General features: G+C 28.0%; 1 protein-coding gene across 1 annotated transcript; it reads left to right on the top strand.

Moving 5' to 3' along the window:
- Positions 1 to 1,223: 1,223 nt before the first annotated feature.
- LOC112692475 lies at positions 1,224 to 11,453 on the top strand. The gene is made up of 4 exons (XM_025567150.1): positions 1,224 to 1,307; positions 1,447 to 1,571; positions 1,801 to 2,936; positions 11,383 to 11,453. Exons 1-4 carry the CDS (start codon positions 1,224 to 1,226, stop codon positions 11,451 to 11,453), a joined length of 1,416 nt encoding a protein of 471 aa, XP_025422935.1.
- The last annotated feature ends 6,337 nt before the right edge of the window (positions 11,454 to 17,790 follow it).

Here is a 17,790-nt window from a genome sequence, read left to right as displayed (position 1 = left end):
TACGCCACCGTGCACTTGCTCCATCACCACCTCCTTGCCAAACGATATTCAAACTTTATATTCGTTTATTGCTTTGCGTGTTCGAATAATACGTGCCACGCGCACTTACGGCTTTCCGGCATGGCTATTATCCAGGTCGTACACGTATATAGTCAGAACGGCATTAGGCTCCAAGTGTCCAAGTCTTTACGATTTCCATTGCACAATATCCATACAATGGATAAATCGAAAAATGTTAATATAATAAATAATAAACATACGAAATATAAAAAATCATCAACACAGTCTTTGAGTTCTTCCGCATTATTCTGTAACCAGGTGCGTAATGGGTCCATTTTCCCTACTGGGAAACTGGATATAATTGGGGCTCACTTAATACCAATAGAAATGAGTCTCATGTATACCTATCTATAACAATAGCCAGGTTGTCTACTCATTTCTTACACAAAACTATAAAATAACCATAAACCTAAATAATAAACCAAATTTACATTTTGATTTAAGTTTTATAAAAATAAATACATACACAACAATATTAAAATAATTATTTTTATTTAAGTGATCTTGAATAAATTGTAAATTAAATATTAAAAAAAAAAAAAAAAATGATACGTCGTATTTATTATATAATATGAATAGTATGTTCTTAAAAATAGTTCAATAAAATGATTAAAAACCAAACTTTCAACATTCTAAATATTTCTAAAAATATTCCATATAAATTGGTAAGTTTATTTTATTTAACCGTAGGTATTTACCCTGGTAAGTTGACGAGCTGGGTAAGATGACGAATTTATAATAACTGATAGTAGATTATATTAACAGCTGATGTTTTACAAGAAATGTAGGGAATGATGTTAGGAACAACTATTTTACCGATAAGAAATAATCATGATGAAGACCATGTGTTTTTATTTACGATTTTCTGTTATCACCGTACACACTTTAATTTTCTGCGTTTTGAAATAACGTTTTTCCAAAAAAAAGGTAAGTGAAATCCAATATATATTATTTTAAATCAATAAAGTATAGTGTAAGCTTTATTTTTATGTATACTTATATATATTACGTATGTTAAAAATACAAAAATATTATCATGATTGAAATATTATCGATCGGGTCAAGTTGACGTGGGTAAGATGACTATCGTCAACTTACCCCGTTTGATTAAATTTTTTATTAAATATTTTTGTTAATTTGTGTACGTTTACATCATAGAAACAATGCCAAGAAACTATATAAGAAAAACTGAACCAAGGTGGGACAAAGCAATAATAAAATTGGCTATAAATGACTACATCAACGATGTAAAACCTTCATGTAATAAATCTGCAAAAAAATTTGGTATACCGGAACCAACACTGAGGCGATATTTAAAAAAAAAACCAGAAGTAAATTATTTTGTTAATTTTAAACATCAAATTATATATTTTATTTTTGCTATAGGATTATCTGACAAATGAAGGCAGGTTTAAAAACACATTTACTGATGAACAATTGCAAGCATTACAAAATTATATTACTGATATTGATAAACGTTCTTTCGGTCTGACAAAATTACAGTGCCAAAGGTTAGTGTATGATTTTACTGAGGAAAATGGTATACATCACTGGTTCAATAAACAGACTAAGTTAGCAGATGATAATTGAATGCATACCTTTATGTCTAAGTATACCTTTAGTATTAGAAAACCAGAAGCAACTTCTATTGGTCGACTTATGGCATACAATAAAATAAATGTTGGCGCATTTTTTAACAAACTAAAAGAAATTAAACTTGAAAAAACATTTTAATGCCAGCTCGATATTCAATGTGGACGAATTTGGTATCTCTAGCGTGCCAACTAAACTACTAAAAGTTATTTCTCCAACTGGTGCACGAAGAGTTGCAAAAATTGTGTCTGCAGAACGTGGAAAAAATATCACTGTCGTTCTAGGAATAAGTGCTACAGGTGTATACGTGCCACCCTTTCTAATATTTGCAAGAAAACGTATGGATAAACAATTAATAGAAGGAGCACCTCCTGTTTCAGTGGCTATATGTAATGATAATGGTTGGATGACTTCTGAAAGTTTCTTGCTTTACCTTGAGCATTTTTGTAAACATGTAAAAGCAACTCCTGAAAATCCTATATTATTAATTCTGGATAACTATGCTTCACATGTTTTTCTACAAGCCATTCGTTCTTGTCGTGAAAATAATATTACAATGCTTGGATTTCCTCCCCATACCACACATAGGTTACAGCCACTAGACGTTGCAGTTTTCGCGTCTCTGAAGACGTATTATAGTCAAGCCTATGATACATTTATGGTAAATAGCCAGGGACGTGCAATAAATGATCGTGACATCAGAAAACTATTTAGTGAATCATATAATAGAGCTGCTACTGTAGGAAATGCCATAAAAGGTTTCAGTGTTTGTGGTATAGAACCCTTTAATCCAAATATTTTTTCAGATCATGATTTTGTTTCTACGGAAGTTACAGAAAGACCATTGACTATTGAAGAGCAGCCTATACCTGAATCAATATATAATGATCAGCTTATACCTGGACGAATAAATGAAGAGCACCCTATACCTGGACCAAGTCGGACAATTGAAAACATTCAGCCAAAACTACCAGCTTTACCAGTGGCAGTGAGACCTGTTTCCAAACACAAACCTAGGGCCAAATTGCCAACTTTAGAGATAACAAGCTCACCAGTAAAAACCAAATTAGAAATGAAAGAACAACAAAAAATCTTAAATGAACAAAAAAAAAGAGAACGATTAGAAAAAAGAAAGCTGAGTAAAAAAGAAAATAAGATAAGAAATAGAAAACTGCGTGGGATAAATAATAGACGCAAATTAATTTTATCTTCTGAAGAATCGGAAAATGATGAAGTTCCAAATGTTGATACGAGTAATGAAGAATCAAGTTATAACGAAGAATGTATTTTTTGCCAAGAACTTTATAGTTACGATAAAAACGGTGAATCGTGGATTAGGTGTATCCAGTGGGCAGGTGGGCTCACGAACTTTGTGCAGGAGTTGAATGTTGGAAAACATTTGCTTGCGAGTTTTGCAGAAAACCTATTTCATAAGTTGATTTTCATGTTATTTCATTATTTTATGTATTTTATATTAAGACTGAATATTTTATTTTCCGACAGAGGGTAAAATGTTATTTTTTGTTTTAGATATTTGATATTAAGGCTGAAGAAGAATACAATTTTATTTTATTGTTTTATATATTTTATATTCAGAGTGAAAGAAAAATGTTATTTTATTGTTATATTTGTTTTTTAAGTTTTTAAGACTTAGATTTTTAATATATAATTTAATTTTTAAATAAATGCACTGAACTTTATAAAAAGCATATTTACTCATTAAAATATAATACAACTATGCTATGTTAACTTAACTCGGCAAAATGTCAACTTACCCCAGCACATGGGTAAGATGACGAATTCCAAATTTTTTTTAATTTTATTTTTTTATCCCGTTTAAAAAAAAAAAATAAGTCTAACTTTTAATTTTAGAACATTTTTCAAAAGTTCCTACATAGTAACCTACATATTTACCAATAACTAATACATATAAGTATAAGTAATTATTGTTATTACCTTGTTGCTATTCTCATTATTCACTAACACGATTTAAGTTCTATATACGTACTCTAATACTATATAGCCGTGGCCACTATTCAGTGGTTACTAACTGGTTTTATTATTATTTATTACTTTAATCTACTTTTATACATTGTTATTTATAGAATATTCCAGCCGCCAAATATTGACGTTTTATGTCCATGTGTTCACACAATTATTGTCTAGATTATTATTATTTAAGTATAATATTAGCTATAAGGTATACGTATATTAAAATCCGGGCGTAAGCATTAAGTAGCAGATATCGCACAGTCGTCTATTATACAGAAAAAAAAAGTTAATCGGTATAAAATTGAATGGTATTATTTGAAATAAGTTTATTTTTAAACTTTAAATTTAAAATTTAAAACTTACATACGGTAATACTAAGGGTTGATTATTCTTCAATTGACTTCCCAAAAAAAAAAAAAAAAATATCTTTTTCAAAATTATCTAGATAATAAATCATGTTAATTCTCTTATGACCATTTTATACTTGTACAGTGTATAATATTATGTTTCAAATAAAAATCAATTAAAAAGTCTTACTTTTAATAAAAATTATAATGCTCAAAATAACATAAGTATATCAATAACGACGACACAAGATCAATTTATTTGTTTTCGTGTTATTATGGTGACGATACATAATTGTTATTTTAAGAGAGAACGGAAATGTTTAATGGGATCGGAAGAATCTTTCAAGACTATTATTTCAATATATATATCTTACTGTTATTGTGTATTATTATAGGCATTGAAAAAGTTTGCAGAGCATTCAATCTTCTACGAAATTCTTGAAAAATTCTAAAACCTGCTCCCTTACTTATTGGATTGTCCGCTATTGAATTACTTTTATACCAAAAGATAATTTCATCAGCTATTCAAAGTTATCGTTACAATCGTAAGGGCTATACAAACGTAGAAATCGAAATGATAAATACAAAGGTAAACGGTAATCGAAATTAAAACATGATTCTCTAGGTATAACATTTTTGTCACACCTGTACCGATAGTTTGGTTTTCGACCACGGTCGAAGTGTTGGAATGCCAAATTCATCCGTCCAGCAGACGGTAAGATGGGAATCCCATAGTGACGGTTGGTAAAGTGGAAATCGCAAAAATTGCGGGGAGGGGGAGGGAAAGTGGAAATCCTTATAAAACCATGTAGTAAAGTGGAAATTTCCTAGAACGCTGGCCGCGTATTCCCAGCACAACCAGAAACTTAAATGTATACCACGGTCCGTACAAAACATAAACTTTCGGTTAAATCGTACGAGTATATACATATCACAACCTCCTTGCACGACGCATAAACATTTAAACATATTTCGATTTCACTGTTCCCACACAAGTGCGTTGGGCGTTACGGATAAATTTGTTTTGCGCGATTAACATAATAATTCGAATTAGAAAATTTGATCGTTCGTGCAAGTGTCACGTCGCCGTTCAAAATATTCCATTTCGTGTTAACCGGAGCACCCGATTACCACGGTGTCGGCGTGCGATGTTCAAGAATTTTCGATCGGTGTGCCCTTAATGCTGAGACTTTTTTCCGCAAACGTTCGACTCGTCGTTTTTCCCGTGCCACCAACCATGTGTTTTTATGGTTGCGGCATAGCACGATGGAATCACCATCTCCGGGGACAACTTCGTGTGTGTGACGACTGTTCGAACCGTAGCTGACCCGTGTTCGGGAAATTTTCTTTCGGTTATCGTCGTGCGCGGAGAAGCCAGTTATTTGTAAATTGAGACCGACGCCGCTGATCAACCGATTCTTCTGCCAGTTGTGGCGTTCGTCGCACTTGTGAAAACGGTCGCGTGGGCATAACCACTCGAACGCCAGACCGTTCAAGGTATATTCCATTATATTTGTTAAAAATATTATATTTATTTTTATACGATTTGTCTATTATATTATTACAACGCGTATGGAGCATATGTGATTTTATTGTCATTTTTAGATTTATCATATTTATTATTAATTTTTTTTATTAATATTACTGTAGCGCTTTTGACTTGTTTATCCCGGCATTTGTTATAATTTCATTAATTATCCTTGTTAAGTGTTCTTTTTTATTGCAAACGGCGCGAATACGTCACACAATCAAACAAGTGATGGTTTGACTGCGAAGCGCGCAAACAAGTATAATACAAAAGATGACAATCAGTACAGTAGATGTAGTGAACCATTAACTTCACCATATATCGTTAAAACGGCAAATGCTGTTTCACTAAATCTATTGCCTAAAAAATCAAAAGAAAGATATATAATTGCCTATGAAAAACTTTTAAAATTGAGAAAAATAAATGAAACCAAATCGTTGTAGGAAAATATGTTTCATACAAATTTACCAATAGTCCAATAGATTGTCAGATATATTATTTAAGCAGAAAGTTCTATTGAAGTCATATTTATATAATCAATTAAAAATACTTACTACCTACTACTTACTTCTAATTTTTATATTGTCTCTTTAATTGTTAATATTGTTATTATTATTTGAATTGTTATTTTATATTTTTACTACACAATTGAGTTTAGAGATAATTAAAAAAAAAAATAAATAAATATGAACAATTGTTCATAAATAAGTATTGCCCAAGCTTAAAATTATATTCCATTCAATAATTATTTGGAATAAAAAAAAATATTCATTATTCATAAATAAATTAGTTATTTACACTTTTATTTTTTAATCATTAGTTTGATTTGATTTGCCCGACCCTGATGTAAGCATTACATATTTTTGTTTCATCTTGAGTAACGTGATATACAGCACACAGAAGCGTACACGTGCTTAACTCTTTTAGGCCCTTTATAAGTAATCGTTAAAATTTTATGTATATATTTTTTAATTTTTATGAAAACCTTAAGTTTTCTAGACTTGAAACTAGCTTGCTTCATAAAGAACCTATTCGTTTTATATAGTCAAAAAAAAAAAAAAAATTACTTTATATCTCTATTGCAAGCGTATTTCCTTATACGTATCCTTTTGATTATATTACATACCCATATAATAAGAGATAAAAATATATATTATTGTATTTAAATCACTTCTTTTGGTGTAGTGAATACTACATATCGCACACCTATATCAAAACAGTAACAACTCAAAAAAATGCTTTTTTCAGGATTATCAGTTTTGTTGGTAATACCTTGGTATCATTCATTCAATAAAATGTACTTACATTGCCATCTGACAGAGAATATTAAAGATAAAGATAAACTAGTTTTGTTGATTTATGTAATTTCGTTTGTATAATCTGAATATACGTTTAACTAAAAAAACCAACTTTTTGAGTTGTTATTGTTTTGATATGGATTTGTGATATGCGTGTACGATTAACAGCGCTGTGTTAAATATACGTCGGGAGTGGTTTATTTATTATTATTTACCTTTTTTTTTCTTTTGAATCGACGACCTCACGGGAACTGCTTTTACATTGCTTCCGTGGGAACATTATTATTTACCTAGGGACACTAATTCAGTAGATCCTAGTCAGTCCTGTGTATGTGTGAAATATGTACTTATAATATGTATGGGTTTGTGAAAATTCTCCTCATGCCTCAAAGCGAGGAAAAGTCGACACCTCACATATATGTTGTGGTTGTTGTTTTTTACAAATTAATTCGTAAAAGAAAAAAAAGAGTTAAAATACAGAAAATAACAAAATAAAAAATAATTTTATTAATTTTTGTCGTCGGAACCACCATGAATGTATTATAAACATAACATTTTTTTTTTTTTTAAGAGTCAGAGTGCTTATTTGTTGATTTCCATATAGTTTTTAAGTATTATTATTTTATTCTTTAGTAAATTTTGTTTATATTACGGGCTGGGAAAACCCAATTGGATAAAATTATAATGTTAGTTTTCGATTTTCAAAAAGAGAAAAAAATTGATTTTTCTCTATTATCCATCTTTACCGGCTGTTCCTCGATAATAGAGACACCCTATTATCTTCTGCTTAATCAGTAACCTCTGTACATATATCAAAAATCTTCATATTATTCAATTAATAGAATCAATGAATGGACATTCTTTAAAGAAATTATGAAAATAATATATATGATTTATGAAACCTTAGATTACGTCAAAACACCAATTCGATGTATTGATGATATAAACGTAAAACTGTATAATCATAATAGTTGGCTAAATATATTACACACTAATATTAGAAGTATAAACAAACATTTAAATCAATTAGAACATCTATATATCTCACTAAACGAAAAATGTCAAATTATAGTTACTTCGGCAACATGTATATGTAAAGACTAACACTGAATATATTCTATTCCATACAGGCTTTAATATAGAATGTTTAAAAATAACGTATTTAAATTATATAGTATTATACTTATAAAATATTACATAATTCATGATACATCAGAATTAATTATTCAAGATAATAATTGTTTATTTACGTTAATATAACACAATGATTATAATAAATACAAATTACCTAATTTAAAACTTTCGACCGTCTTAAAAATGTCAATTTTGAACATATCAAAAAACTGTAAAGATCAAAGTTGCTCAACATGTAAATTGTTAACATGTAAATTTAAAATTTAATTTTTATATTAATACATATAACCAAAAGATGTATTAACATTTATATATTAAGTAATTAAAATTAAGGTGAAACTAAACTGGTTGATGAGGAACATAATAATTTGAGTAAAAGAAAGATTATGGTTGGTAGTGCATATAAGCCAGATAATTAGGGAGTTATCTAATTAGTTAACAGATGAGAAAGGAATAACGGAAGAGGATTGATGTTTGAAAGAGTTTGTATGCATTTCTACGATCGGAGAGATTTAAGAGATTAAAAAGTCCTTGAACTGAATAATAGTCATCGGGAGAATGAGATATGTTGATTCTCACAGCAATCACACGTAATAAGTTTCTGAATATACGTCATAATACGTCATACTTTCATAGCTGGTGAAGGAATCCTCGTGGATACTCAATGATAGGACATACTACTTTATAGTACAATGATTTGAAATTAGGTGTCATCCAGTAATCGCGGAAGATTCGAAGAATGAAACCCAATAGTTTGAAAGTCCAACAAAATATTTGTTGAGTATGTTTGCTAGGTGAAAATTTACGAGCAAGGGTTTAAACCAAGGTCACGAATTGAGTCTATGACGTGTTAGATGAGTATGTTATGGAATCTGATATTAAAAAAATTATTTGATAATATTTTTCTACTTTTTCGATAAACAAATAATATGCAGGTATATATATATATATATATTATGTTACTTGTAAGTACCTAAATTTATCTAATTAGGCGGGTTAACTGATAAGATGTTTGTGTGAAATAGATAATTTTTTCAGTTGTTAAAATAATGTTATGTAAAGAAAATTTAGATAGAAGAAAAACAAAGACATCATTCATATAAAGAAAATGGTTGATTGATTTTTAGGTAAAATTGTTACAATATGTTTGAAATTGATTGGTATTTATATATTACAGTGTATATGGTAAACAAAATATTTTTTGGTTACATAGGAATGATCTAGTTATAGATATTTTTCGCTGTAGGTACCTATTTATAATAGTTTTAGAGTGTTTTATAAATTTTATTATTGTATACAAATAATATAATACTGTTTATATTTTTTTAATTTGATTTTATTAAAAAAAAACATTACAGAAAATAATACTGTTAAATTATGCATTCGTTTGCAATTTGGTCATAAAAAAAAAAAAAAAAAAACCATCTAAAATGTAATCAATATTATGTTTATGTATAAAGAGATAATGAATAATTTGAAATAATATGTAGAACACCGACTGACTTAATTATAGTTGATTGATATAATTTGACATTTCAAAAATGTATAGGAAATATCAATTGAAAACTAATGGATTTTTAATTTTTGGAAATTGAAATGGAAAACTTTGTTTATTTAGCAAAATTGTATTACAAATTCTGTAGACATTTTTTATACATTTTTAAAATGGTTGAATTATTATTGAAAAATAATAATTATTTAGTGTATAGTAGAGTTGGACGAATACTCGACTTTGTAAAATTGTTCGAGTTGAGTTCGAGTACAAAAAAAAAAAAACAATTCTTTCTCAACTCTAGTAAATAGTATGTTTTAGTGTATAGACTATTTGTAATAATTTATTTTGTGTTCATACCTGTATTCTCTAGAATAAACTTTTTTAATGTTATATTTTACAAAATAAAAATAGTAAATAAATAAATAAATAAAAGTATTCGAGTACAATAAAAAAATGATTGTCAATAATGTGTGTATATCATTATTTTAAATAAAAATATAATTCCTAATTTCTAGTTCTAACTAGGGTTGCCACCCGTACTATTAGTACGAATCTAGTCAAGAGTAAGACTCTCTGATATTCTTATCTGTATTTCCCTGTTACTGTGAGAGAGTATTTTCTGTGACGAAATTAAAATATAGAGATGAAAGAAATAAGAGTAGGTTTGAACATATAAATTATGAATTATTTATCTCTGTTAATGAAACATGTACTGAAATATAAGATACTTTTATGAACGATGAACAATTACTAAAAATTGCTAAGGTCAATAAAAAGTATACATTTAAAAATAACATGTAATATGTTTATAAATCAAATATTTTCACTAGTTAAATGTTGTTGTAATTTTGTTAAAAAGTTTAGTTCTTTAAAATAAAGATAATTTTTGGTTAGATTTTTTTTTTGTGTTTTGTACCTACTCTACTGGTTTGGGTAACTTAACGTAACGATGCAATATATTCACAATTAGTTTTGTGAGCCAAAAAATATCTTCAAGTCGTGATGTATTTTATTTTGAAAACAAAAAGGTGGTAACCCTGGTTCTAACTGATTCTGTCAATTATTTACTAATTATTTATTATTAGTCAATCAATAATAATTATCGTTATCTTGTACGTGGTACATTATCGCGTTGTTTTGTTTAAAGACAAAATTAAATTCCACGAACTTAAACAGATGATACCATAGATATTAATTTCAGTTGCAAGTTCTTCCGGACAGCAACGTAAAACGATAAAGACAATTTACGAACATATTTGTAATGTTTTGTACAATGGTAACAAGAAAAATAAATAGGTACAATACGATTTTTATTCGCTCCGTTTGATGCGTAATTGCCCCCTGGATAATTACGTACGCATGTTGCTCTGTATAAATGTAAACGTTAAAATCGTTTATTGAAATGTTTTTTTCGCTCGCGTCCTTCTTGCCGTACGTACACAACACACTCGCCCGTGTCAACCCACACAGGCACACGCAAATGTACACACACGCACACACGTGCGCACTCGTGTGGATCAGTGCCCTGTGCCCTACTCCACCACCGACCGCGTTCGCATTATTTTAAACTCGGAGAGCGTTTTGACTGCCGTCCAAAAGACCAATCTGCCGTTTGCTCATCATTTTTTGGACCATTCCCATTCGTGCCGTCAGTGCACGGAAAATAATTGACGCGGCGGTGTGAATCGCGTCGTCGTAATACACGTTTCTGCGTTGGACCGGCCGACAGCCGTTAGTTTTGATGTCTTTGTGCAACATCGTAGCTTTGCGTAAGTCCAGCTGGCCGGCCCGGGTTTCTCGAATAACGATAGTAAAATAATTACCGAAAAATAATAATAATATAAATTCTAAAATATACCCCCTCTCCACCTCGTCATCGTGTTGGATGGTGACGGTGCAATGTTTGATTTTTGACGTTTTTCTGTGTTTCCGCAGGCTGGGACAAGATGAGCAGCAACGGCGTAACCGAGGACGACGACTTTGCCGACGATCCGTTACGTAAGTAACGATAACGCGTTGTGCTTTTCGTGTTGAGATCGTATACGCGTCTTTGTAACACCGCGGCGCACTCGTTTATTTTAACTACTACGCAGTGCATTATGCGAAACTAATACACTTTGCTTCGGTCAGCTTTTAACTATTCCTAATTGGTTTTACCTAACTTTGTTCCACGTTCCTAACTTACCGGTCGATGCCGCGTAGTCGCAGGCTGAAGTTCTAAAACATGTAAAACGGTTAATGGGAGTGTATCAACAAAGTCCATAATGATAAAACATTTTTTGTCAATGAGTAAGTGTCCATTTTTTTTTCGTTTTTAATAAACAAAACGAAATTATTTATCTGATTCTATTGAATCTGATAACTCGAAAATAATAGTAAATAAAATTACCATTATTATAAAATGCAGTCGGCTATTATCAAAATTGATTGAAAATTATTTGGTTTCTTTCAGTTGTACGTGAATAATAGGTAGATATTTGATAAACTTTTAGCTCTAATTACAGATACTCGTAGTGTTTGAAAATGTCTTAAAATTTTTTAAATAAATTTTATTTTTACGTATAATTGTCATAAATTACCTTCATAATTTTATAATATTAGGAAAATCAATAATTATACCTAAAACTTTTAGATTATATAATTAATAATAATTATTAATGATAATATTAATTGTTATAATATTCGTATTAGAAACAATTTCAATGTTTCACAAGAAATATTTCATACTTCAAACACCAATTATAGAAGCTCAAATGATCAAAGATAAAATCGATGTATTTGTTATGTAGCTTATTTTCTTTATGTTATTGAAATACTCTATTTTCAAATCATGGGAAAACCATTATTTTAATATTATAAATAGAGTTAGGATGTTGATGACTTTTGCAATTATTTTTCTTTGATTCTATACAATGTTATCCTAGCTAAAAATTAGATTCATGCTCTCTTGACGTAGAATATATTTTTTGCATTTTTAAGCATTTTTAGATATAAATGTATTTTTTTGTTTTTTAACGTCATTTTTCAACATTTTTAAGTAATTTTTTCATCTTTTAGGTTATTTCTGTAATTGTTGTACAATGTAAGGTATTTTTTTCAAATTTTAGATTTTAGAGCAAGTGCTTAACCTAAATTTGGAAACAAATTTAATAATTCATAATTTTATACAATGTTTAAAATGTATACTATTGTTTATTAATATTATAATTTATAATTCACAATTTAAATTACTATTTCACCCATTACTACACCTATATCTCTAATAAAAATTATTATTTAAAAATAAATTTTTTTCATTTTCTTAAATAGTTTTTTAGATAATTTTTAAGATAATTTTTTAAAGTTTTTAGGGTATTTTCGCATTTTTTTTTAGGGAGTTTTTAAATTTTTTTTAGGGAATTTTTGTGTGTTTTTTAGGTCATCAACATCCTAACTCTAAAAATAATCATTGTTTAAGATGACTTTAAATACAAATTCAATCATTTTAAACGCTTAAGTCAAAAGTTATTATTTCATAGTAGTAACTATTACTAATTAGTTATCTTTATTAATACTATAGAAAAATAAAATTATACTAATTCATGTGATCATCACTTCAGTTTTTAATAATACTTTATTATTTATTTATGTCTGATTATCTGTATTTAAAAATTTTTTTTCGTTATTATTATCTTCAATATTATCATATGACATACAATTAAATTATTGTGTGATATGATAAATATATGAAATATTCAAAAACTTTATTTTAAAAAATGTTTTTTTATATTTTTAAACTAATTATAATTAGTTAGACGTTGAAAGTACCTAATTTTAATACCATATCAATTTAAAATAGATTTTATGTGTTTTGAGGTCACTATCGATACATGTACATATTTTCAACACATTTTTACGAGTACGCATAGCAGAACGAAAAAACTTTTTGGCAAAAACTTATTTCACGTTCGAATGATTACGAATAATTATAAAATTATCTAATTACTTGATACTAGATATAAATATAATGATAATAATATTTATTCTGGAAATAATTGTTTATACAAAAAACTTTAATAAAAATATTATACATATTACTATGAATATTAGGAAGATTCATACATTTATTTTTTTGGCATTAACAAATATGAAAGAATATAATTAAAGCGATTCTTTAAAACTAGGATATACGTTCTGCGTCATAAGATGTAACACAAGAATATAAAATATTTTAAAGGTTTTATTATGAGATAAAAAGTACTTTTGGAGTAACAACTGTATTTAATAAAAATAAAAATAAATTCTATGTTCTTGTTCTACATCAATTTTATTATAATATTAATTTTTTTAAAACTTTTTTTGAATCATTTTTCCAATGTGATAGCTTTTTTTTAATATTAAATTATCCTAAGAAGCGTGAGTTGATTTTGTCAATATTTATCAGATTCGATGTTTTAACTAGGGATGGGCCGATACCACTTTTTACCGATACCCGATATTATAATCACAAGTAGTTTTTGCGGTATCGGTTCAAATATCGGTTTTGAAAATAAGCCGATACCGATATTTCCAATATCACCAATATCGGCCGATACCAAGTATCGGTTCTAGGATCGGCCCACCCCTAGTTTTAAACAGTGATTTATGTAGTAAATTTTTCATGGTACTATTTAGTAAGAAATTTAACATGGCTATCGTCTTGTCACACATTTGAGTTCAACTTTATACATAATATATTGTCTCGAAGCAGTTCGATCTGCAGTAATCGATATATGTATCAAGTTAATTATTAATTTTCTCAATAAAAATAAAAATTCAGTTATTTAGTAATTTAGTATATTTGATAGATTTAATTATTTGGGATACGTCTGAAATGTACTACGTATCATTATACTTGTCATCCACATACATTTATTTAACGGAGTGCTGGCGTATTGACTTTAACCATGGTTTACTTATCAATTTATGATTTATTTATTTATATATATAAATACAAATGTGGTATACCTTGTAGCCAAATTTTTAATAGGAATATTGTTTAGTCAGTTTAGTATAATACATTTGCTTATTTGTTATAGAATTTAAGGAGTTGATAAAAGATATACATATAATAAACAAATAATAATAATAATACTTATATTATATTTTATAGGTACATTAAAAATAAATAAAGTATAAATATTATACTTATATTTAGTCATAATAATAGTACCATCATATTAGATACATTGTTTGTCGATATCGTCAACAATAAGCCATTTCCTAGGGATAAAACCAAATTTTGCTATAATGCTATAAATAATCGAAAACAAGATCCAATGTACTAATAATATGTCAATCACGATGCTCATCCATTAATATCAGTGATTATATTTAGAACTCGAACTTTTACATCATATAATTAATAATTTATTAATAATCATCATTAATATTTGTATTAGAAAAAATCTCAGTGTTCCACGTTTTTGTGAAATATTTCACGAGAAATATTTCATACTTCAATTACTAGGTATAAGAACTTCATTTTTAAAACATTTCTGAAGATTATTTTTCCGTTAAGGAATGTTAAGGAATTTTTAATCTTGTTGGAAATTTTATTTTTTCGGTAACTTTGACAATCGATGTACGAGAAAATCGATAAAACCATAGTATTTGATACATCAAACCTTGTCTGCACTAAACAATCGTATAAAATAAGGGTGGTATGGATAAAAAATAAACCAATTATTGAATTTAATAACATGACTGCATTATTATTGTTATTACCACACAGGGCGTATTGTCAGTGCCAAGAAATAAGAGTATAAAAATACTGTTCACCAAAAATGGAGGGGTTTCTTTCTATTCAGTGCGGTGCTGCCGGCAAGTATAAATAATTACCATAGCAGCTATAAGGAAGCGGTAAAACTATGTGCATCAATTGCTTGACTGTCCATTCGCTGATATTGATTTGAACACTCGTGGGTAACATTATACTTAATAATGTGCATTAATACCTTTCATAGCATGCTATATATATACGCACATATTATTATAATTAAATGTACGGTTTACGATGAAACGGAATTGTTTTCATTTTACGTTTATAATTTTTTGAACACGCGTGTACGCAAGACACATAACTGACATACGGAATGAAAACATTATCACATGTCAAACGGTGTTTTTTCATTTTTATTTTTCGGTCAAGTTTTACAGGGTTTTTTTCATTTCTATCTTGAAATTTTCAATACAATCCTCACATATTACGTATGTAGTCATCTCAACCAAAATGGTCGTATTGCTTTTCTGAATGGTTCGATTTGACGTAGTATTTGTTGAGTTCGATCACAAAGCCTATTGATTATTTTCATATCGTTTTTATACACAATTCATAAACAGCCTGATCACGTGAAAGTGCGTGACAAGTTAATCAGTAAAACTCGAATAGCTGATGAACGTCATTCTGCCATATTAAGGAGTAGGCAAAAAGTGATAATGATAATAGGATAAAGTACTAGTCCTCTTTCTGGTATTTTTAAATAAGAAAACAAAAATATTGGCACATTATTATTTTCACGTTGTATTGATGTATTAGATGTATTAGATAATTAAGATTTTATCACGATGGTGTCTCATTACATTTTGATATTTTATTTAAATGTTGGTAAGATTAAAGCGACATCTATCTGTTTACTTGTTTCCGTTGTGATAATCGTTTGATCATCCTTTGATCTAGAGTGCGTTCAATTACTTACGGAGAGTATTCAAATTTTTGGCAAGGTTTCAAAGTTTCTTTTGATGTTTAATATAATAATTAGAGGATTTCGTTTTAAACAGATTTTGAGTATAAAATTAAATTTGTCATGCATTGAAAAAACCAACTCATCCATACAGTATATTTGATTTTGGGATATATTACAACATGTACGGTGTATATTGTATAGTTCATTAAGAAAATTATTATTCGAGCAGTTCACAAACATGTGTCAAACTTTTATTCGAAAATTATAGTATTTCTGGCAAAAGAAGAAATTTATAAAATACTATGATTATATGATATACATTTTATATTATGGTAACGGTTAAAAAAGAAACTAAATTAGTCGAAAGAGATCGAAAATATTAACCAATTCATTTTATATTATGACTACGTCTTAAGTCAAATTTTCGATTTAAAAAGTTGTTACGCGAAACTTTTAATATTGATTTTGTACCTGAATTGTAATATTTATATAAAAAAAATGTTCTGCTTTACTTAAAATCTAAAACATTTTTTTTTTGATATACAAATTATTTTATCACTTTGTCAGTAAGAAATTTGGAAAATCGTTTATAAACACTCATAATTATTAACTATTTTAAATTAAAACATTAAATAATCTTAAATCTAAAAATTTTATTTGAGATAATGCGCAAAATCATCATATTTTCTAATAATATTATTTTAATTTATTTATACGATATTAAAATATATAAATCACAATAGCTGTAGTTTTTAAAATAAACGTATGAAATAGAATAAAATATTTCCTAAATGAAAAAATGAATACATCCGTTCCAAAACGATTTTGACCTTTAAAATTATGATTTTTGAAAAATCCCTGAACATTCAGAGTTTTAGGAGAACCACAATGTGAAATTGAAAGTTCACAAGTTTTGTTGTTTTTGAGGTGAAACTACCAATAAGTAAAGTGAGTGAATGTTGTTTGAATTTTAAATGCATAGATTAACGTAGATAGTTATATTATAAGATTAAGTTAGTTTTAGATTAGATAGTTCATAATTAATAACAACAATCGTATGACTTTATTGTGGACGTACCTACTATTAATGTAGTAATTGATGTGGTGAAATATTATGTAATTTAGATACACATATTTTAGTGTTTCTTCGTGGTACATTAGAACGATTGCGTACGGATGTAATAGTATAATTTATAAATGAATCGTCGTCAAAATACACTCATCCGAAGGAACGAATGAATAAATTTAACAAATATTATTGCGTTTTAATTGTTTGTATGTTTTTTATTAATAATAATAATAAAAAGAAATTGAATTAATATTTAAATCAAAACGAATAGAGTCAGTGGAAAAAATATAGAAATAAAAACGATCCATTCTATTTATGTATACTTGTTTCGTTAATTAAATAACTTTACAGACGTAGAAAAAACGTACGTTGTTGACTAATATTATCTTCTGGGTGTTACGTGAAAGAAACTGTCCATAGATTTTTATCGCCTTAAGAAAACATTTGTATTATTATAATTAAAAAACGCTTTGTATATTATAATAGTAATAATATTATTATTACTAATAACAATAATAATAACAATAATAATAATAATAATAATAATAATAATAATAATAATAATAATAA

This window comes from Sipha flava, unplaced genomic scaffold (assembly GCF_003268045.1).
Source record: "Sipha flava isolate LNK unplaced genomic scaffold, YSA_version1 73_pilon_pilon, whole genome shotgun sequence".
Lineage (NCBI taxonomy): Eukaryota > Metazoa > Arthropoda > Insecta > Hemiptera > Aphididae > Sipha > Sipha flava.
Note: the sequence above shows the minus strand (reverse complement) of the source record. Positions and strands in the feature narration are given on the sequence as shown.